Source organism: Sylvia atricapilla, chromosome 20, assembly GCF_009819655.1.
Source record: "Sylvia atricapilla isolate bSylAtr1 chromosome 20, bSylAtr1.pri, whole genome shotgun sequence".
NCBI classification, from domain to species: Eukaryota; Metazoa; Chordata; class Aves; order Passeriformes; family Sylviidae; genus Sylvia; species Sylvia atricapilla.
This window is the reverse complement of record NC_089159.1, coordinates 9,282,181-9,304,936: the sequence shown is the minus strand read 5'-3', so window position 1 is coordinate 9,304,936 and position 22,756 is coordinate 9,282,181. Positions and strand designations below refer to the sequence as shown.

General features: G+C 46.5%; 1 protein-coding gene across 2 annotated transcripts; it reads right to left on the bottom strand.

Annotated features, from left to right (window-relative positions):
- Positions 1-227: 227 nt before the first annotated feature.
- Positions 228-21,196, bottom strand: APPBP2 (amyloid beta precursor protein binding protein 2). Of its 2 annotated transcripts, none has more exons than XM_066333528.1 (13): positions 21,078-21,196; positions 10,630-10,718; positions 9,811-9,962; positions 9,157-9,280; positions 4,986-5,154; positions 4,235-4,324; positions 3,742-3,809; positions 3,557-3,662; positions 3,135-3,259; positions 2,906-2,991; positions 2,378-2,568; positions 1,829-1,994; positions 228-1,618 (listed from the first exon to the last, which is right to left on the bottom strand). In XM_066333528.1, the coding sequence occupies exons 3-13, from the start codon at positions 9,929-9,931 to the stop codon at positions 1,365-1,367; spliced, it is 1,500 nt and encodes a 499-aa protein (XP_066189625.1). In that variant the 5' UTR covers positions 9,932-9,962; positions 10,630-10,718; positions 21,078-21,196; the 3' UTR covers positions 228-1,364. The 2 variants fall into 2 exon arrangements, with proteins under 2 accessions (XP_066189625.1, XP_066189624.1); XM_066333527.1 differs by lacking the exon at positions 21,078-21,196 and adding an exon at positions 19,404-19,579.
- Between the last annotated feature and the right edge of the window lie 1,560 nt (positions 21,197-22,756).

The window sequence follows — 22,756 nt, the reverse complement described above, 5'->3', positions numbered from 1 at the left end:
CAGAGCTGAGGGAACAGCAGCGAGTCGGTTCTGGTTCGTGTTACAGAGACTTCCAAACATCAGCCAACATCAGGAAACAGAACAAACCCCAAAACAAGACCTGACCCCAAAGCCACACAAGCACGCAGCCCCCAGGAGAAGAAGAATTAAGACAAGCTAGTGAGAGAGGCATTCTCAGAGGGTCTGTACAGCTGAGCTCTGCTTCGTAAAGTAACATAAGGAATCGGTTTCTGGTTGTACTCTTGTTTAATGTAGAAATGAAGCATCACAAAAAAAAAAAAAAAGACCTGTTGTGCTTTTTGGCATTTTCCACTGACCCCTGTGAACTGTACAGTAAGTTGTGTTCTCCAGAAACAGCAAATGGAACTGGATTGGAATACAAAACTCTTCACTGGTATAAACAAGGTATGGCCTCCGTGAGCAGAGGAAGAGCCCGTGGGAGAGGACAGGAGCAGCTGCAGCAGAGTGGAGCGTGTGGAGCTGTGGCACTGCCAGGAATCTCTGCAGAAGCTCACTGGGCACAGACAAACCATCAATTCACTTCCTAGCTCTGGATCTATCACATGGATATCATTTGCACTGATCAGACACCTAAATGAGAGAGTTCTACCGTCAAAGTGAATGCAGGGGCAGAAATATTAACTTAAAGCCACTGGTCCAAAAGCGGTTTTTTTAGCAGGCTGGTCCACTGAGGTGTCCTGGTCCTGCTCAGGTGGTGGCACCGAGGACACTGTGGTTTGCTGGTCTATGGGATCTGCACTGGTCCAGTTCAGGGCATCCACAACAGCACAGGTGGCACTCGGCGAGCCGATGGTGCTCTCCAGAGTGGGTCTTTGCCACTTTTCTTGGTAAGGCAGCAGCCAAGGCCAGCACATCTCCCTTTGCTGGCTCTTTACCATGAACTTTGCTACAGTGAGACAGCAGCAAGACCTTTCTCCTACAGCTCCTCAGAGTACAGCTTTTGTTCTCTCTGTGAATCAGCAGAAAGCTCTCGATGAAACCTTCCATCCGTAATAAGAATGCAACTCTTTTGAACTCAAACAGTTTTATTTAACGTTTTCTTGCAGACTTTTCTGCAAAGTAGCTTCTTTTGAAAGAAGAGAGAGAGAAGGGGTTTGGTTTTTTTTTTTTTTTTTTTGGGAATACCAAGTTAAAAATGTGAGCCGAACTAAACATGCCATACACATGCTGAGAGGAATTTAACACACATTCATCCGTATGGGCACTCTTCAGTAGACTGGACCAGTGTTTCAATGCAAATTCCAGCCCCCAGAGAACTACATGGTTTAGATTTCACAGTATGACTTTTCCCCCTGTAAACCCGGGGGGGGAAAAAAACCTTAACTGGTTAATTGACCAAGTTCTTAGCTGCTCTGTCCATCGAGGTTCTGAGACATCAGAAAAGACTGGACCACTTCTTCCGTGGACTGGGGGCTGGTGCTGACGTCCTCCAGCGCATCCGTCACCGAGAACTGCCGGTCCCGCAACCGGTTCCAGTTGGCCAAGATGTTGTGGTACTCAAACACCTTCTCGTAATTGCCAATGGAATTGTACAGTTTAATGAGACCTCTGTAATCGTATTCAAGTCCACTGTATCCTTCGCCAAAAAGCTTCTTTCCTAAAGGAACCCAAGAGAAAAACTAAATTGAGAGGTGAAATGTCCACGGGCTGCATTCCGAGTGCTCAGGTTATTTTTACCAATGAAATTTGCCTACATTCTCCACTTATGTTCCAGCCACAGAATGTTGGCTAGAAATTAACAGCCAAGTTCTTTTCTAAAAGCTTGAAGTTTCCTGTTAAAAGCTTGAAGTTTCCCATAGTCACTTACCAATTGCTATGGATCTCAGATAAAGCTTTTCAGCATTTTCATACTGGTTCATGTCATAGTTGTAGAGGGAGGCGAGGTGGCCCACCGAGAGGGCAACTTCATAATCCTCCTGCCCCAGGAGCTGCTCCTTGATCTGGATGGCCTTGATGTGCATTTCCTCTGCTTCCTGTCAGGGCCAGAGTCACACAGCTCAGTCAGACACGCTCACCACGCCAGAAAGAGAGGGAAAAGTCAGTTTAAAGAAATTTAACTATGTAGCAGCTCAAACAGTAGCATTTGTGACAGGCAAAAAGTAACAAAGCCAAACATCTCCCAGCTCTTTAGCTAAGTGGACCAGCAGATTGCAGCACCAAGCTCTGTCACCCTCTGAGGGCATCATTCACCTCCATGGATTATTTTTGCACAAAGCTTTTGGGGTGAATGCTAAAGCACAAGTTTTCCAAGCACAGAACTACCAACTGAACTGGGAATTGTGGACATTGAGAGCCCTCATCTGTAGTGACACATTTCAGCTGACCTGCAGATTTCAGGTCAGGAGTGAAGTCTTACCTTGAACTTCCTCATGGACTGATACAGTCTGCCCAGGTTGCCGTAGTGTTTGGCTGTTTGCACGTTGAACTCCCCAAAGGCTTTTTTAGCCAACTGGAGCGAGGAGAGGTGCAGGTCATGAGCCTCCTGGAGCAGCCTCTGCTCTGTCTCCTTGTTGTGACAGTCTATGGCAATCTCCTCCAGGATAAGTGCTGAGGGCAGGAGACAGGAGCTGTTACTGTGCCCAGCCCAGAGCCAGGGACCCCAGACACCTGTGGGGACACAGCTCCCAGGCTGTGTCTGTCACAAACTGCTTTCAAACTCTTTATATTTGTAAAAATATAAACATATTCTTATATTCTGCAATTTTACTCCCTCACTCCAACTTGTCTGGCTATGTCTTACAAGTTTAGGGTTTTTATGTATTTTACAAGTGTGCTGTAAACACCAAGGACTACAAACACCTCCCTGAGAAAGACAACTCAAGCTACATTGCTGGTAGGGACCAGATGAACACATCCAAATGATTCAAACAATGAAGGGAACTACCTTTAACTCTCTTTGAAGAGGCCAAGAGGAGATGGTCTTCTGGGAGAATGTGAGTGATAATGCCAATAGCACGTTCAGCATGGAATCTGAGAGTTGAAATTAAAAAAAAAAAAAATCAGGATATGTTTATGTACATCACCAGTCAATTAATAAGAATTTAGAAATATTAATGCAATGAACATTTTTCTTCATTTACAGCACTAACTGTGCTGCTGTTTGTTGTACTCACAGTGCATTGTCAAATTTCCCAGAGCTGTACTGGTGAACATATGAGGAATAAGCCAAGTCTTCATGAGCTGTAGCTACGTGGATGTTTTTACCTCCAAATACTGACTGCCGGATATCGAGCGCTGTCTGCAAGGGTTCCAAAAATACAATTTCATCACTTAACACAGAAAAAAAACCCCCAAATTCATATCTATGATGGATCTACTGGCTCTGAAATTCTCTACATATTTGAGACACTAATTATATAAAAGATATGAGTCAGAGGAAGACAAAGAAAGCAAAACCCCATGGCAGGCGACGTTCGGGGTTTTTTTTTTAAGCATCACGATTGCAGTAATTAAATCGACTATTCTCTCTCTCCATGAATTAACTACAACATCTGAGAGATGAAAAACATCAAGAGAAACAAGCCCTGCCGCCTACCTGATAGATGGCAACAGATTGGCAGATATTGTCTACGTTGAGCAAGTAAAATCCGTAGTCTAGTAGCGTGTCAGAGTATTTGGGGTGCTTGGCTCCAAAATGCTCCCTGCACAAACACACCTCCATTACAAACTGAGGCAAGCTGAGTGGAGTTTCAGCAGGGCTTTTTCTGGGGTGGCCCTTACCTGGCAAGGTACACGGCGTGCTTTATGAGCTGCTCAGCCTTCTTGAACTCCCGTTTCACCACGCAGGCCTGGGCAGGGGAGGGAAACACGTGAGCAGCTGTGCACCCAGGGACACAACGCCACACTCGGTGTTCTCAATTCCAGAACATCATTGTGGGTATTAAAGGACTTTTTGGTTGTTTAAGAAAAGCAGCACAGCATTAATAAACTTTGTTTCTCCTGTCTGCCTGAAGGGACTGTGCTGTACCAGTGCAGACTAAAGAAGGAGCAGAGCCCTTCCAGGGAAGTTCACAGGTTAACTTTGTCACACACTTGTGCAGCTCTAACCCACTTTCAGAAAGACACAAACAGAAACAAACTCCCTCACCCATTCTGAGACAAACACAACCAACAGCCCTCAGGGCCAGAGGAGAACTCTGGAGGTAACAACCTCTCCTCAGCCACCTTTGGCAGCAGTTTGGTCCCCAAAGCTCCAGGGAGATTTTAGAGTCACCTTTGACGCTTGTCGTAGCACATCCACCACCACTTTTACAGGCAGCCCAACTGTGATCTCCTTCATGGCTTCTATGCACCACTTATAGGCCTGTGGGACACAGAGGCACCAACACAATGAAGCTGGAACTTCACAGCATTGGAACTTTCAGAAAAAGTATCACCTGCCTCTGAAAAGCTGGTCATTTACATTGCAAAATTTAAAATATACAGGTTGGTTGCTTATGTGTAACAAATTGTCCAGTAATGTCTTAAAAGACAGACTTAAAGACCACTTTTAAAGTTAATAGTGAATATATAAGTATTTTATATTAATCTAAGGTTTATAGTATCACAAAGAGTTTTACAGACAGAAGAGGGTACTTTATAATCTTTAAGCTATCCTCACAATTCCCACTGTGCAGGACAACACCCTGTCAGTGAACTTAGGCATCAAAAGAAAACCAGTTAACGCACTAGTTACACTTCAGACAGAGTTTTACAAACCAGGTGAAGAGGCTGCGTTCTGCTATTCACTTTCAATTACTAAAATAAGTTTTTATATTTCCTTTACAGCTGACCAACACATATGAGTGGAGTAACACACTGGTGTTACCAGTGGTCCAAGTGAAGAGCACACAGACAGAACAACACGTGCCAACCACAGCAGACCAATGAATCACTGCCCTGCAGTGGCCCACAGGGCCCCAGGAGAGCTGCCCAGCAGTGATGAGGAGGGGCCAGAGGCAGCAGAGCCCCCCAGGCTCACCCACCTCGTCGTAGTGGCTCTTGGCGAAGAGCAGCGCGCAGAGCTCGCCGTAGAGCGCCGCCTTGTTGGCCTGCTGCCCGTGCTTGGCCAGCTTCTCCATGTAGGACTGGGCCAGCTTGAAGGTCTCCTCGCCCAGGTGGTACTTGCAGTTCCCGTTCCGGACGTGCAGCAACCTTGGGGGATGCAGAGAGAGCTGCTGAGGCGGCTGGGGAGAGCTCTGCATGCACCAGGGGTCTCTGGGGGACAGGGCTGGAGCTGTCCTCCCTGGGCACAGGGCAGCAGCTTTTCCTGAGGACATGTCACAGGATTTTAGCTACTGACACAGCTCTGCATTGAACCACACTGGTGTGGTGCCTTTGTGTGTTATTGCCCACCAAATCCGTTCTTCCCAATACTGAAATTGGGAAGAAATCCCTTCCACCTCCTTCTCAAACAGCCACTGCAGGTACAACACAGCTCATTTTGCTGCATCTCTACACTTCCCCCACAAATCCTGAGTAGCTCCAAGTGGGCATTTTTGTGCTTTGGGGAGATCTTCACATAAGATTTAGCCACATCCACTCCACATGAGATCCAGCTCCCCCAGGAGAGACCATTTCACTGACCACAACCACTGAAACACCCCCTGCTCTTCCCTCTCCTACCCTGCTGCCTTCCCATCTGAGGATCAACACCCAAAGCACTGGTGAAACCTACTCCTGGTTCTCCAGAGGAGTTACAGTTCCAGCTTGTGGCATTTATTATAAATAAAAGCAAAGGATTTGTGCCTCAGTGCAGGCTGATGCTCAGTGGCTTTAACGAGGTGCATTTGGAATGGGTGTGTTTTGATATTCCAGCCCCAAGGGCAGAGCTGGATTCCCAGCCAGGGCAGCTGCTCCTGCTCCATGGCAAACACCTGCCAGTGAGCAGCCGCGGGATTGTGGTGAATGAACCTCCACTGTCCCTGCAGGAAATGTGTCATTAGACAGTGAGTAACAGAGACTGAAAACACAGGCAAGGCTTGGGAAATCAGGGCAGCACAGCACAGAGAGAACTGCACAGAGGGAAGGGAAACAGAAGGAGAAGCTCCAATCCAAGAGGCTCAAACTCTTTGTGGGTTAATGTACAGAAACAGCATTTTAGTCCTGACATGATACATTAGGATAAAACTTCAAAGCAGCTGTTAAAGGGGAAAGAGTGAACAGTGAAGGTTTTGCTCAATTTCTTTTCTAAACCTGTTTCTACTTGCTCCAAGTAGAGATTTAAGCTACTGCAGCCATTAATAGTAGTAATTAATACTATACTACATAATAAATACCCCCAGTAATACAGCTCAGTTCATCCTAAAACCTCAGCCTGTCCAACACTGTCCCTCAGACACATCACCAAAGTCAAACAGTAACAAGAAAGGAAATAAAGTTCCCATTTCCCTCAGCAGGGAGTGAAGGTGAGCACATGACAGATGTGCATTTGCTGCACAAAGAGAACATCAAAAGAAAAAGCCCTTCAAAACCCTGCAAAAGCTGCACAAACTGCAGCTCTCCAGTGGGAAACAGCCCCATGGCTCAACGACAGGCAGCAAAAAGCAACACCCACATTTTTCCTTAAATAAAGCCTCAGAACCAAACACCATGTACAAGTGCACTGTGTGCCTGGTCACAGGAACATTCCAGCAACAAGAGACAGGAATTAGAAAGAAATGAGAGAAGAAGCAAGTAAACAGTTTTCCTGAAGAGAAAAACCCATTTTGCCAACACCATTCAGTTGGGAGCTGCTCTGCAACATCAAAACCACGGAGCCCAAATCCCACGTAATGGAATAATCATTGGGGATAGCACTGCAATTTAGATAAGCTCCTGGGAAAGATCATATCCAGTGTCTGGATGCTTCAGTCACAGTGCCTAGAAACAAAGAAATCTCCCCAAAACCAAGCTAAAGCCAAGCCAATCCTCTAGGATAAGCAGAGTTTACATGATCCAGTTCTGAGTATCAAAAAAATCCTTCATTAATCCAAAGGAATCTTAGGAGATAAAGCCAAGAGGAAGAGAAAAGGCCTCGGGACGTTTATGCTAATGGCTCTGAACCTCCTTTGATGTCTGCAACAACAGCTTTTGGGGACTAACCTCCCCCAACAAACTCAGCCTCTCAGAGCCAACACAGCAGCTTAGGAAGTCTAAAACCACCAGAAGAAAACAACCCAAGAATCAGCCAAATGTGTAACAATGAGGTGGGAGAACCACGTATTTGTACCTTATTGTTTAACACAGAACACAGAGAAGGCAAACCAAAAGGAGCACCACACTCCCAGCAAAGCAGGGTACAAACTCACAGAAACCTCACACACTCCCAGCTTCTCCACAGGATTTACAACTGCCAGGACAAGGAAACACCAAGTTGTGCCTAAATAACACAAAGCTTCACACGTTTTTAAACTCTGTTCTATTAATAATGCCATGTATTAATTCAGCTCCCAGAGATTTCACTTGTTAGCTTTAGAGCAAGAGCTGGCACCTGAAAAAAGTCTGGTACTTTTAAAAGCTGGAATCGAATTTTGTTTCCTTAAAGCTCCCCCTAACTCCAGTGCAAGCCCAGTGTGAGAGCCTCCTGCAGTGGGGTCAGGTGGTGACAGCACCAAGTTTATTCTCAAGCTGAAAGGCAGCAAACTGAGCACAATGACTGCACTGCCACGTTAAGGTGTTCAGATTTTACAGATTTAGCCCTACTCAAAGTGTTTGAAGTTCTTTCAGGCTGACACAACACCAAACCATCGATGCTGAGAGTTTAGGAGATGCCAAAACATTTCCCAGTGCCCCTGCTGCCCAGAGGGGTGATGTCCCAGCAGAGATCCCCAGGGAACAATGGATGTCCCCACCAAACAGAGCCAAGAGCCCAGGTCTAAGGGCTCACTCTAACACAGGATGCCTTTCTTCTAGCACAGAATGAAAACCTCCTCTCCACAACTCTTGTCCAGCAGACACAGCTCTCTTTCCTCTCTCCCTTTCTTTCTCTTCTTTTCATTTCTATTTGGAGAAGGTGACAGAGTTATTTTTAAGCAACTCCTCCAGCTTGCCAAAGAGCCTGATACAAGGAGCAAACTTTTTTTAGATTAATTAGAAGGCAAAGGACCAAGCAGTAACTGTGGCTCTATATCCAGCACTGCCCAGTTCTAGGAAGCTGGATACGTGTGCCAGGCTCCTGGCACCATCTCTGGAATGCTGGCCAGCAGAACCAGGCACAGCAGTGTTGCCATGGCCCTGGGGCTGGCACAGGACATCAGCAGCTCTTGGCAAGGCTTCTTTACTCTTCATGTTTGCCCAGCCATAAACAAGATGCAGGGCTTTATTTGGAGCAGATTTCCAAACAAGTTTTGCTCTAGATTCAGATAAATACAGCACATGCTTTGTTCTTTATTACAGCAGCTTAAAAAAAAAAAAAAATTAAAAAATCCTGCTTTAACTCTGCCCAGCAACCTCCAGGCACCCACGGGCACATCTGGAGTGTGCAAAACCACGTTGGTTATGGTGAGAGCAACAAAACCCAGCCTGCAGTTCCTCACACCTCAACACACAGGGGGAAGAGAAACAGAGGCCTCTGTTAAAAAAATGTGAACCTCTGCAGGCCCTGAGGAACAAGGCAGCTTCAAAACTCTAACAGCAAAAAAAACCAAAACAGAACCTTTTTCAAATGTTTTCAGCTGTGGCTGGAGGTGCCCACCAGAACTGGACATCCAGATCTATACCCAGGCCCAGAGCTAAGCACTCAGCACAGAGAAAGAGAACTCACTGGATCTGGAATCAGGAAAGGCAAGTTTTGCCTTTATTTCTGCTCAGCTGGATCTATATTGTCTGCATTTGGTTTAGGCAAATTCTCTTTGCAGTAAATAGAACTTCAGCAAAGTCCAACACAGAACATTCCTTCACATGCAAAAATCCTTGGGAAAACAAGAACTGCTGGACCACTGTTATTATCCAGCAGTGTTACCCATGAGAGATTACACAGGACAGCAAAACACTGGGTTTTTTAATCCATTGTACTGTGCTGCCAACTTAGAAGCTGAAAATCCAGGGATTAGTGTAAAACAAGCACCTCCTGATCTTCAGCTCTAGCCAGGAAAGTGTTTTGGTGCAGCAGAACACTGAAGGAGCATTTGGAGCTGAGGAGCTCCAAGTTTTCCCAGGAATTCAGGGTGAGCTCACCTCACACAGCACTCCACAGCACGGAACCAGTGAAGGATTTCATCGTGGAGGGTGCACAGCTGAAGGCAGGAGAGGAAAACCTTCTCAGCATCACTGTACCAGCCTGCATCTGACAGGAAGCCCCCTGCAAAAATCAGCAACAAACAGCAATTTGAAGAGCAGAAAGCATTTCCAAGAGAAAAAGGGTTTGCTCAGGTCTTGCAAGATGATCACTTATTTCATAGACCAGTTTCTACAAACAGAAATCCTGTCAAGGTCAAACCCTCCTGACCTGGAATGATGAAATGTGAGAGGAGAATTCTCCTACAGCTGAAGGAAATAATGCTTTGGTTTAGGATGGGTTTTTGGTATTACAGGGTTTTGTTACATATTTCTGTCAAAAAACTCCCCAAACTTACCTACACTAAAAGCATGCAAATTCCTCATCACATCTGCAAACCAATTTTAAACCTAAACAGCTGGAACGAACAAGTCTATACATTCTTAGATATTAAAATCCAATATATTTCTTATAAGACACCAAGTAGCTTTCTAAAAATTCCATTCTAAAACACACAGCTCTTTAAAAGGTCTATCTTTAACAAGAAAAAAATTCATGTTAGATTAACTGAAGCTTGCAAGAGAGAAAGCCAAGAGCCCACGAGCAGCAGTTACCTAAAACAAAGCCAATCTGGATTGCTTTTTCCTTCACAGCAGCATCTGACTCTGCAATGTAGGAGCACCTTCTGCTGAAGGAATAGGCCAGCACAGAAGCCACCTTGACTCCATGGTCCATCAGAGCCTGGAAACAGTGATGGAGCAGATGTCTGCAACAAACACAGGCAGAATTTGGTTACACACAGAAGTTTGGAAGCAGCCATGGCTCTCCTGAATTCCAGAGGAGAGGAATCAGCCCAAGGCTCCTCAAACCCAAAGCAGATGGGTACAAACCCTCCTGTGAGGCTGCACTGATGGATCCCAGGTGTGGGCACACAAAGTTCTTTTCCCTGGAAGCCGAACACAGGCTGCCCACACAGGATTAAAACTGGGAGACAGTTTCCAGCTCAAACTCACCAGGGAGGAGCCCAAATCCCCCTCCCTCCGGCGCTGCAGACAAACGAGCTCCATCAACATCACACACACGCCATGGGCGGGACCGTGTGTGAAGACTCAGAGCTCAGCCCGGTTACAAAGAATCTGCTCTGAACCAGTCAACTTCTGAAACGCCACGAATTGGAATATTTAATGACAGGAAAACTCTCCAAACTGGGGCAATCCTATCAGCTTCCCTCAGGAGTTGCTAAATCAGCAGGAAATGGGTGACTGCTGCTCCCAGGGACTCCGGGCACAGACCTCTCATGTTGAGCAACTAGAGGGGGTTTGTTTGCACCATTTGTTGTTCTTGTTCGTGCCTTTTTTTTTTTTTTAAACATCTCTTCCTGGATGAGAGATTAAGAGGTGAAATGAGAATTATTGATCTGTTAAGATACTCACCTTTTATCTAAAGCTCGTAGCACCTTTGCAAAAACTTCTAGTTCACAAAATTCACTACCCAGCTGGCACAAGCGGCCTTGTTGGTAAAGCTGAAAAAAAACAACAGGTAAATTCAGATTAACATTTCGTTTTTCTGGGAAATTCAGTTTACGAGCAAACATAACTTATGGTGAAATCTAAACTTGAATGCATTGAAATTCAGCAGGCAAAAAAGTAAGATCCTGTATCAGAAGATTTCACCTCAGGAGCACAACTGCAGCGTTAAAATCTGAATTATGAGAGGTCCATAGGTGGTTTCAAGGGTTTGGGGTTTTTTTTTCTAACTGTGGGTGTATTTCCAGGTGTTTGTGCCCTCCTGCAGCACCAAAACACTGCCACATGTGAGCCACAAATCCAAGACAAAACCAAGAAATGACTGAAGTCAGCAAAACATACAACTGACAGTTGTGATACCAAACGCTTTCAAACATGTTTCAATGACACACAATCGAGGATGAAGCAATGCAAATAGATCAGATATAAATAAACCCACAAGTTCTGCACGGGGTCACTCACCAATGCCAGCACTGCAGACAGGCACCAGCCCTGTCCCCACTGACACCTGAGATTCCACAGGTAAATGGCAAAACTGGAGCCTGTTCATGCCTTTAATAAAAGCACTGGCCTGTTTTATGCCCACAGATAAGCAAATTTATCAGCTGAGCTGCTCACAACAAACCCGACAGTTGTCCATGCAGTGCACGGTTAAGTTCTGCTAAATTAGGCTGTAAATGCTGTGGATTTACACAGGTACAAAGGGAATGTGGAAATAAATGTCAGAGAAATCCATTGTGAACTATTAATCCCCATTACCTTCAAGGCCCTGACCCACAGGTGAGCACATGACCCAAGGCAGCACCACTCCACACCTGCCACAGGCACCATCAGTGCTTAAATGAAAATAGGAATATTCCTCCCAGCTTTAATAATGCCCTAAAATGCTTCCAGTGATAAGGATCTGGTGTCTGGGTCACCTTTTTCTCCACAAACACTGGGAGCTGAGGAATTAATATTCCAAACACAGCATGTGAGAACATCTCCAGCCAGAAATTTAGTTCTAGTCAACTCTTATAAAAGCACACGACACTGGCTCTAGAGCACAGCAAATTTGTTATTTTAACAACACAACCTACCTAAAAAACCACAAAAAGCCCCACACAACACTTCAAAAATACTCTGACCTAATAATGTCAATTGCCAGAAATGAATGTTTTCCTTTTCGTTATCTACTTTGCTGGGGGAACATTAAAAAAAAGAAACACTTTTTAAAAACCAGAGCAAGTTTTCATGCAAAGTTACTGCTCAGATAAAGCAGCGTGTCCCTGCACTTCAAAGGGATCAGAGCTCCTGCTGGATTCTCTCTGGCACTGAAGGAACAGCCAGGCTGCTGTATTTAAAAGCCACAGTCATGGTTAGATGTTCTCATTCCTTCAGCACAGCTGTCTCATAGCAAATGTGCTACAAACACTAAAATGTAGTTTCTGCAGTTAAAAAAAAATAAAATTAAAAAAGCTGTTTAAACTGCATGCCCAAAGTGAAGGTGGGCATGCCATCAATAATGGATGAGATCGTTTCTGGAGAAAGCTTTGTACATCCCCAAAAGCACTGTAGCAGGATTTGTAGCAGGATTTGTGGCAACCAAAAATACCATCAGGTTTCACAGTTCTCAAGCACAGTATCACTCCCTCCTATCACCTTGCAGTACTAACCCAAAATCCCCGAGAGCCCTGGGTTATCAAAAATTAACTGTAGTAAGACCTTTAAAAATTTATACATTTATGAGGTTACATAAACACTTCCTGTAAGGAGAGAATCCCTCTCACACGAGATCCTGAGACTGCCAAGGAGTAAATGGTGGGGTGGGAGGAGAAGGTCCCACAGCACCCTCAGTTTTGGAACATCACTCATTTTGGGCACATGTCAAGTTTGGCTTGGGCTCCAAAGTCCGAGCTGCAAATTTTCACTGCTCTGACTTGAAATACAACATCTTTGGGACTTTTGCTATCCCTGTAACCCCTTCCCTCGACATACTGGCAAACATTTTGAGGAATTAACTCAGCTGGACGCCTCTTAGAACTGTTGTGGCTGTTACAGAGACATTTTCAAACGCAATTTGACATGGAAATGGTGAGTATACGTCAAACTGTGAAGTAATTCCAGGAGATCCAGTACCACTCATTGAGAAGCAGTGGGGAGGACTGAAGAAACGATTCTCTTGTTAAAGCTCCAGAGAGACAGAATTCCTGACCACAGCCTTGCTACATAACACGAAAACAAAACAAAACAGTGATTCAAGAAAAACATGCCCTGACATGAACACAGAGCTCTGGACTCCTAAACTGTTCTGCTCTGAACTGAGAAAAGTCTTTCAGACAGCAGCTTCACCTATTTGGAACCTACCAGGGATTTATTTTTCTTTAACTACGGAAAAATGACTCAAAGCCTGCCAGATGACTCCCAGCTCCATCAGGTGACATGTGAGTTCTGGCAGTGAGGACAGGTAGAAATTTCATTTACAGGTGGGTTGTGACACACATGCCCAATCCAGCTGTTGTGCCCAGCTGTGAGGAACTCACCACAACCCTCCTCAGGACCTAAGGCTGGATGTTGAATTGCATGTCCAGCTGGGTGTGTTACAAAAGCTGCACGCTGTGGTGTCTGCAATTTAACATATTAATGACATTCACTTGTAACTTTATTATTATAGCTATTAAAATTTATTATTATTCTATTAAAATTCTTGTTTTTCTCTCCCTGGGTAGATTAAGCTAAAAAAAAACAAACCACCCCAAACTTTCTCAAAACATAATAAAAATATTTTTTTAAATCATTTTTAAAAGCAGATGGGGTAAATTCCAGCCAGCTGCACAAAGATCCTCTCGGAGAGGAACTGAAGACAACGCAACTCGAAAAATATGCTCCTGTTGCTCCAGTTTGGAAGAGAATTGAAAAACATGGATATTTTATTAAGAATTACAGAGGAAATCCAAGCAGCTCCCCAGCATGTTTTGTAATGCCTGATCATGGAATATGGAGTATCAGACCAGCCTGGGGAAGGACAATGTACTTAAACAGCAGAATTTGGGAAAAAGTTGGGCTGAAACTACCATCTTCCTTCCTCACTCAACAAGGAAGGAAAAGGTTTACCTGGGTCAACAGTTCACTGAATCAATCTGTTGACAAATGACTCACTACCAAAATAATCAGCTCGAAATTGAGGCACATTCCATGCTTCTAGATCAATTTTAAAATCATCTACAAACCCTCTAGACAAGCAGTGCTTCTACTGGGTATTGTTTAAGGCATTAAAAACAAAAAAAGGAAAACTGCAGCTCTCCTTGGAAAGCAGGATGCCAACTACCAGGCTGATCTGTATACAAACCTCAATCAAATTAATAAGCAAGGAATAAACCAATACTATTATTGAATTAGCAGGAATTCAGAGACAACTTTCCGAGCCCAGTGCTTGCACACCACCAACATTCCCACCTGCTCTGCTCCCTGGGTAAGAGCTGCAGAGTTTGTGCTCCACAGGGTCCAGCACAAGGGATGATACCAAGTCTGAACCTCAGCCACAAAAATGTGAGAGTCTCCTCAGGAACTGGGAAAACTCAGCCCACTTGGAGCTCCACCAGCCCAGAGGAAATGAACTGGAAATAGGAATTATTGTTCAGCAGGAGCGCAACACCTCTGTTCATGATGTGACCTCATTATCTCAATTATGATGAGTTCTGGTGTCTCAGCCTCAACAGGGATACTGGAAGGGTAGGGAAGATGGAAGATAGCAGGATGAGGGAACATAACCCAGAGTTAGAGATAAAAAAAGGCAGTCTGAGCAGTACAAGTTCGAAGACAAGAAGTTTCAAACCCATAAAGACATAACAAGGAAAGACAGTTCAGTTCACATCTAAATTTAGACTGCAGAAATAAGGCATGTGTTAATAATAATAACTGGCAAAAACTCATGAGGTAATGATCCTCCTTCCCAGTGAGGCTTTAATTTGAAGAGGTGCTGGAAGGTTGTGATTTAAGCCCAGCAGCATTCGGTGACAGGGAGGCTGTACAGTGTGTGAAATCATCTTCCCACTCCCACATTTCATTTGTAAGCCCAAAGGCAGAGCAGCACGAGGGGTTCAGTGTCTGTGGGGGAACAGCAGGAGCCCCCCAGGAAGCTGTGGGTGCTCTCCCCCTCTCTCTGTGCTGGTGCCCTTGGCTGTAGCTCCCCGGGCAGGGAAGCTCAGAGCTGAAGCAGCAGCACAGCCACACTTCACTTCAGGGGAGTTCATCCTTCTCACTCTCACCGAATCCCCTGGAGACTGAAGCCTTGGGACAAGCTTCTTTTATCCTAATGGACAGAAATGATGCTGATAATGATTCCCCATCAGTAAACTCAAACCTCTGCTGCAATGCAGAGAAGGGACATTCTGCTGCTTGTTGTCAGCAGTCAGCAAATTCCTGTTGGTTCGTTTTCTTTGGTTCAAAGAATACATAAATGTGACAGAAGCCAAATTAATGTCACCTCCAGCTGCTCCTGTGCCTAATGATCTCACCAGAAAACGTTCCAAGAGCAAATAATTTTCAAGAAAAATCAACTGGAAGAGAAGAGAAACACACAACCCAGAGCAGACATTCCAAAAGGAAAATGAACATGGGAAGGAACTCCCTGTTGACCAAATACCAGTCCAAGGTGAGGCTGGCACTGTGTAACTGCAACAAACACCTGGGACAGGGAGCACCAAAGCACCTGGAGAACCAAAGCCAGGAGATAACTGTGCAAAACAGAGGCACAAAGGAAAAGAACTGAAATCTGTACAAGACACTGAGTAGAGAGTTCAAAACCTGACTTCTGCCAGCAAACTTGATTCTTTACAGTAACATCCTCCCTCAAAACATCATCCTCACCCCAACAAACTACAGAACATAATAAGTTGATTTTTCAGGGATTTTTTTGTTGGCTTGTTCATTGAGATTTTTTTTGGACTTGCAGTTTATTCCAGCTGTCACTACTTTTTAATATACAATTTTGGCATTTTGCTCATATGCTGAATCTCAGTTACATTTCTTTCTTTGGCTTCTAAACCCTACACACCCCTTCTCTCTCTCATTCTCCCCCTTCAAAAAAACCCTAACTAGTTTAACTAGGAAAAAACCCAACCAGGACATACACAAGCCTGGCAAACACCCAAAGGAAACAAAGTATGATACGCATGTACATTTTTATTTTTTCCCCCCAGAGGCAGGTGTTACTTGTAACAATAGTTATTAAGCTCCTCAAAATACAGCTGTGATTAATAAGACATTTAAATATTTTGTAGCTCAAATGCAAGCTCAGAAATTTCCAGGATATCCTCACAAGCATCCTGCTCTGCCTCTTATTTTTGTAATGGTTGCAAGGAAAAGTCAAACAGTGCTTGGGGAAAAAAAAAAAAAGAGATCTGCAGTGATACCCTGCTGCAGCAGAGCAGGTCTGGTGTTTTACCACAATCATGATTATTTGATAGTGCCTTGTTTTGAGCTTTAGTCACTGTTTGAGAATGCTCCAGAAAGATAAATATGCTCAGTATGAGGAACCTGCCTGTTCCTGTCACCTTGCAGCAGAACCCACTCCTTATCACAGCCAGGAGAAGGTGCTGCAGCTCTCCCAGAGCCAGTCCCCCTCAGGTTTGTAAGGATGGCCCAGAAGTTCACAGTCCTGGAAGGTGCAGAGGAACACCAAACGGGAGTGGGAAATAAAGGCACTAAGGTGTAACAATAGAGCCAAACACTGGGTTAGAGGCTGCCCTGGGGAGCACCACCAAGACACTGCTGGCATTTTCTTCCCTTTTCAATACCAGCACTTTGCCTGTCTCTGCTGCTGTATCTCACCTCCAGCTTCTGAATCAACCTGGGCACGCCTGGCAAATGTTCAGTTGGAGTGTTTACACCAATGAACACGATAAAAACATTTTTGTGTGGCCACAGACAATTAACATCCACAGAGCACAACAAAATCTGACTGGTGCCACCTTTTATTTTTTGTAAAAATCAGCGACAGTTTCTCAAGTACCACAAACCATGACTAATACCTAGATAAAAAAATCTATTACTTACAAGTTATGTGCGAAGGACGGGAAACTTTTTTTTATTCCTTTTAATCGTGACAGAATGAAAGTAATACAGGATGCTAACAAAAAACTGACACCCTCCAGCACAGCAGCAACAAACACCATGTAGTCAAACAAATATTTAGAGGTCTTCTAATTTTCCTTACTCTAAAGATTGTTAATAGCTTTGGAAATTCTGCTTTAAAGATCCCAACAGTCAGGACATAGGGAGTATGGCTCACCATGATGAACTGGGATTTAATATCCACCTGATATTCAAAATAACTACCCAGGACCAAAGCAGCACACACACAGAGGGATGCTGTCCCCAGCCTAAGCTCATTCAGCTGCCCCTGAATGATAATTTGAGCGTATTTGATGCTGTTGTCACCCAAAAAGAGACTCAAGAACCAGTTACCAGGTGTCCCATAGGCACACAGAGAAATGCAAACACAGTTTCAGAAGACCTGTGATCTGGGCTTTGAGGCAGACACCACTCAGTGAGGGCTGACACTTCCTTTCAGCTCCCCAGCCAGGCTTTAGGGACATCCATGGATAAGTCACTTAGGAAGTGACTGTTAAAGAGGACAGCCACAGAACCACGGCACGGTTTGGGAGGGAAGGGAGTCTGAAGCAGCTCCAACCCCTGCCAAAGGCAGGGATGTCATTCTCTGGGCCAGGTCACTCCAGGGCCCATCCAAGCTGGTCCTACACAGCAAAGATGACACTGAGGACACAAAAGCCCAGCCAATTTTACAGCCACAGAACACTCCCTGCAGCATGGCCCAGCTGGGTTCATTCTGTGTGAGGACATCCTGTGCATGTGGGCTGGTAAGGGGAACATTGGTGAACCTCACACAGTTCAAAAACTCCCGTTGTGAAACACAGAAATTACAGGAAAAGCAAGGGGGAATGGCTTCAAACTGGCAGAGAAGAGGTTTAGATTAGAGATTAGGAAAAAAACATCTAAGGTGGGTGAGGCCCTGGCACAGAGGAGCTGTGGCTGCCCCATCCCTGGCAGTGTCCAAGGCCAGGCTGGACAGGCTTGGAGCAGCCTGGGACAGTGGGAGGTGTCCCTGCCACGGCAGGAATGGGATGGGATGTTCTCTAAGGTGCCTTCCAGCCCATCATTCCAAACAATCACTGCCATTGACAGCAGCTGTATTACCCATACAACACAAACACTTTGGGACAGGCACTTATCACCTTTGTTATCATCTGCCCAGCAGGATGGCAAACCCGGGTACACAGGCAGAAGAAACACACTGAGAGCCTCAGAAATCAGATGTGCTGCTGGACCTCCTTCAGCACGGAGCCGATTCAAAGCAACCACTCAAGAGTGCCAATAAAAGCATAAAAAGTCAGTGATGTGCTAAGCTCACCTACAGAGGAGTTTTTAAACAGCTGGGAATAACATATCCTTGGATATTTCTATCATCAGAAAGAGGTTTTGTTTCATGCTGTTAAAAGCCACAGAGCACCATCCTTTCACCTGAATGAACAGGCAATGCCAAAGAAGTTTATTTGTCAAGGGTCATACTTATTAACAGCTGAAAGCAACCCTCAAAATATTCTTCCACATGGTGATTCTCCTATCTTTAGTCTTTAGCTGATATGTCAATCACATTATTATCTGTGAGCATGCTCATATGTCATAAAAATGGGTTTCCATCCTTCTCAGCACCTGAGGCAGACATGAAATAACCAGGACACAGAGAATGCACGTGCCTGTTTCAGTGCTAGAGGAGGAATTTCCCTGTCCCCAGTAAATACTACTACTCTCCATGTATATGATGGGTCATCACCCCCAGTTCATAAGGATTGGTCTATAGAATTACTTCATCCAAAAAGTCCTAAATTTTTAGAAATTTGCCAGCAGAGGAAAGGAGGGTTTATCCTCATCTTAGGGTTTTGGGGGTTTTTATAGCCACTGGTTCTCCCCTCACGAATGCTCATTTCCAGCTGTTCCTGCACATGAATGAAATGCCTGTTTAGTGGACAATAATAAATTAATGGACCATCTCAGTGCACCTTTTACACCAAATCTGTATATTCCAGGGGCAGCTGAACGAGAAACAGCCTTTTCACCAAGGAATAATTTAATGCTAATAAACTACAGCATCAAACAACTGTCAGCCCTTTCCATCTGGTTCCTCCCAAATCATTTACAGTAGACCACGGCGAACTGCTCCCTCAACCACTGACATCACCGTGTCCGACACATTATTCAACAAAAAAAAAAAAAAAAAAAAAAAAAAAAAAAAAAAAAAAAAAAAGGAGAAAAGGAAAAAACCTATTCTAGCACACCCAGCTCGGCCTCATCCTGCCCACATCGCTCCCCAAAGGCGACGGGCACCTTCCCCCTGCGACCCCCAAGGCCAGGCCTGGTCCCCCCCGGGCTCTCCCCAGCCCCTCACGGCGGCCTCGGGGCGGCTCCCGGGGGCAGCCACAAGGCCCCGGCACGGCCCCAGCCCGGAGCCGCCGCTCCTCCGGCCGCAGCCGGGCCGAGCCCGCAGCCCCGGAGCCCCCGGGCCGCGCCTCACACCGCGGGCCCCGCAGCCCCTCAGCCCCGGCCGGGCCAGGCCCGGCCCGCTTCTCCTTCCACGTCCCGCAGGCCCGGCCGGGCCCGGCCCCGCTCGGCCGCCGCCGTACCTTATAGTACACGTCGAACTGGATGTTCTCGGGCAGCGAGCGGATGTCGCGGCGCCGCGCCCGCCCGTAGCTGTCCACGACGGCCGAGATGGCCGTGTTGTAGAGCGTCTCGGGCACCCACTCCAGCTCCACGGCCGCCATCTTGGCTGTGCGGAGCCGCCTTCCCCTCCCTCCGCCTCCCGCCCGCTCCGCCTCACGGGGCTCCGGCCGCCTCCCGCCCGCTCCGCCTCACGCCGCGGGGCTGCCGCGGCTGCTGCATCGCTGTCCGCTCCGCCTCACGGGGCTCCGGCTGCCCGGTCCGCCTCACGGCTCCCGGAGCCCTGTCCGCTCCGCCTGACGGCTCCCGGAGCCCTGCCCGCCCGCCTCACGGGGCTCCGGCTGCCCTGTCCGCCTCACGGCTCCCGGAGCCCTGCCCGCCTCACACCCTACGGCTCCCGGAGCCCTGCCCGCCCGCCTCACGGGGCTCCGGCTGCCCTGTCCGCCTCACACCCCGCCGCTGCTACAGCCCTGTCCGCTCCGCCTCACGGGGCTCCGGCTGCCTTGCCTGCCTCACGGCTCCCGGAGCCCTGTCCGCCTCACACCCTACGGCTCCCCGAGCCCTGTCCGCTCCGCCTCACGGCTCCCGGAGCCCTGTCCACTCTCCCTCACAAGGCTCCGGCTGCCCTGCCCGCCTCATACCCTACGGCTCCCGGAGCCCTGTCCGCTCCTCCTCACGGGGCTCCGGCTGCCCGCCCGCCTCACGCCCCGCAGCCGTGTCCGCTCTCCCTCACGGGGCTCCCGCCATCCCCCCGCCTCACGCCCCGCGGCTCCCGGAGCCCTGCCCGCTCCTCCTCACGGAGCTCCTGCCGCCTCAAGCCCCGCTGCTCTGGTCCCCCGCCAGCTCCCCCTCATGCCCCGGGGCGCTGGTCTCTCTGCCCGCCCGTTCTCCATCTCTCCTCGGGGCTCTAATCCCCCTGCCCGCCCGTTCTCCATTTTCTCCCCAGGCTCTAGGCCCCCTGCCCGCCCGTTCCCCCTCACACCCCGCGGCCCTGGTCCCTCTATCTGCCCGTTCTCCATCTCTCCCCGGGGCTCTAATTCCCCTGCCCACCCGTTCTCCATCTCTCCCCGGGGCTCTCAGCTCCCTGCCCGCCCGTTCTCCGTCTCTCCCCAGGCTCTGGTCTCTCTACCCGCCCATTCCCCCTCACACTCCGCGGCCCTAGTCCCTCTATCTGCCCGTTCTCCATCTCTCCCCAGGCTCTAATCCCCCTACCCGCCTGTTCTCCATCTCTCCCGGGGCTCTGGTCTCTCTACCCGCCCGTTCTCCATCTCTCCCGGGGCCCTAGTCTCTCTCCCCAGGCTCTAATCCCCCTCACGCCCCGCGGCTCCCAGAGCCCTGCCCGGGCGGTAACGGGGCACTGTGAGGGAACTGCCCTGGGATAATCAGGGCTATACTCTGGGGTGGGGTTTTATGGAGGGTCTGGAGCATCCCCCTGCTGAGGAGACACTGCGGCGGCTGGGCCTGGCTAGCCCCGAGAGGAGCGAGGGGATCTCATTAAGGGCTAATAAACCTCCCAAAGGTGTCAGAGGATGGTGCTGGGCTCTCGCCGGTGAAGAGACAAGTTCTACCCCAACACGTGAGGGAGGTAAAGCCTTGGAACAGCAAAATCTCCTTTCCTGGAGACATCCCAAACCCACCTGGACACGTTCCTGCTCCTCCTGCCTTGGATCAGATGGGCTTTAATAAAAAAATCCTTCCAAACCTATGGATTCTGTGAGTCCCCACAGGCAGCCATAGGGAGGTGGTGTGACCCCACTAAAAAAGGTGGGGGACTTTATCTTTTAGGGCTGAGCACCAAATAATCAAATATCGCCCCTCACACCCTGAGCCCCACCCAGGCCAAACTTCTCGTAGAGCCTAAACATAACTTTCAGCTCAGCTGTGCTGACACCCAGCTAATATTGGGCTTTCCATGACCTCCAGGTGTGTTGGCAGCTCGTGTGAGCACTGTTTGGTCACCCAGAGTTTGCTGTCACAGGACAGTGTAATCATAAAAAATGAAAGAAATTTCATTGCTGTATGTCATTTCTGTTGCTTGTGTTTTCTTAGCTCATCCAGGACTGCTACTGTTCTTTTTTATTTTAAAAATTAAAGGAGGCAGAGCTCCTGCTGTTTTGCTTTGGGCACGCTATTTTTAAAACCCAAGTTGTTGCTACTCCTCCCAGTTTTGTGAGAGGACATTATTCTTTGTCCTCTACTTGCAGAAAGAAATGTTATGGAGTGGGAAGAAAGGAATGTGACATAAACAGACCATGGAAGATTATTTTGTCCTTTTTCTTTCTTGCTGGCTTCCTTTATTTTTTTTTTTTCCTATTGGTGACTTCAGATTTTTCTTTTATTCTGTGAAATGATGAGGATTCGTTTCACCTGAGGGAATACAGCTGATTCCTGTTGGAAATTAGTCCACCTCAGGGGTAGAGGCTATTTAGCTCAGTTACTTTTGGAGGACTGGTAAGAGCAGCACAGAGCTGGCTTCTAGTGCATGAAGGAAAAAAGCATTGATAGCATATTAAAAAGGTATTTTTTTTAACTTATAGCACTTTTATATTTTGCTTTAAAATAGAGTATCTAGTAAATTTTCTGGGGGAAAAAAAAAAGTGAAGGTAAATATGCTTTTCAAGTGCTATAGTAATAGACTTCATCTTCTTGATAAATTAATGTTTTAAAAAATGAGCCAGGCTGCACTTTCTACTGCCTGGAAAATTTTTTTTTTTTTTCTAGATAAAACTAGAGTGTGTGCCCATTCAAAAAAAAAAAAAAAAAAAAAAAAAAAAAAAAAAAAAAAAACCAGAAATAAATGTATCTGTGAAGGAAGAACAATGTAAAAGTTCTCTCTGGATCTCTGGATTATGTTGTGTATTCAGTCTGTAACTTATTTTGGTGGAGCCTGAAAAATAATCTTCATGGCAAAAGCAATTTAATCTCTAGGTAGAGATAGAATTTAAATAGACAAGAGTTTGGTTTTTATTAAGCCTGCATGATTTAAAATATTTATATATTAAGCAATTTGGTGTTCTTTTATCATAAGTAGTTTGTTGTTAAAGGTGTTATGGTGAGTTGGTGGAGTCCTTAGTTGCTGTGTTGAGGTAGTAAATAAGCTTCAAAATAACACATTTAGCAGCAAAACTGACTTACAGCAGACTGTTTTATTGCCTAATTTGCTACTCCTTAGTTATAGAGTCTGTTTAATTAGAGTTTTTTAATTTTCCTTAAACCATATTGGGAGCTTATTAACAAACCATCTCCATTCAATAATGTGCTTTTCACATCCGGGAATTATTTTAATGCAATGGCTCATTAATCATTGCAGATGTTG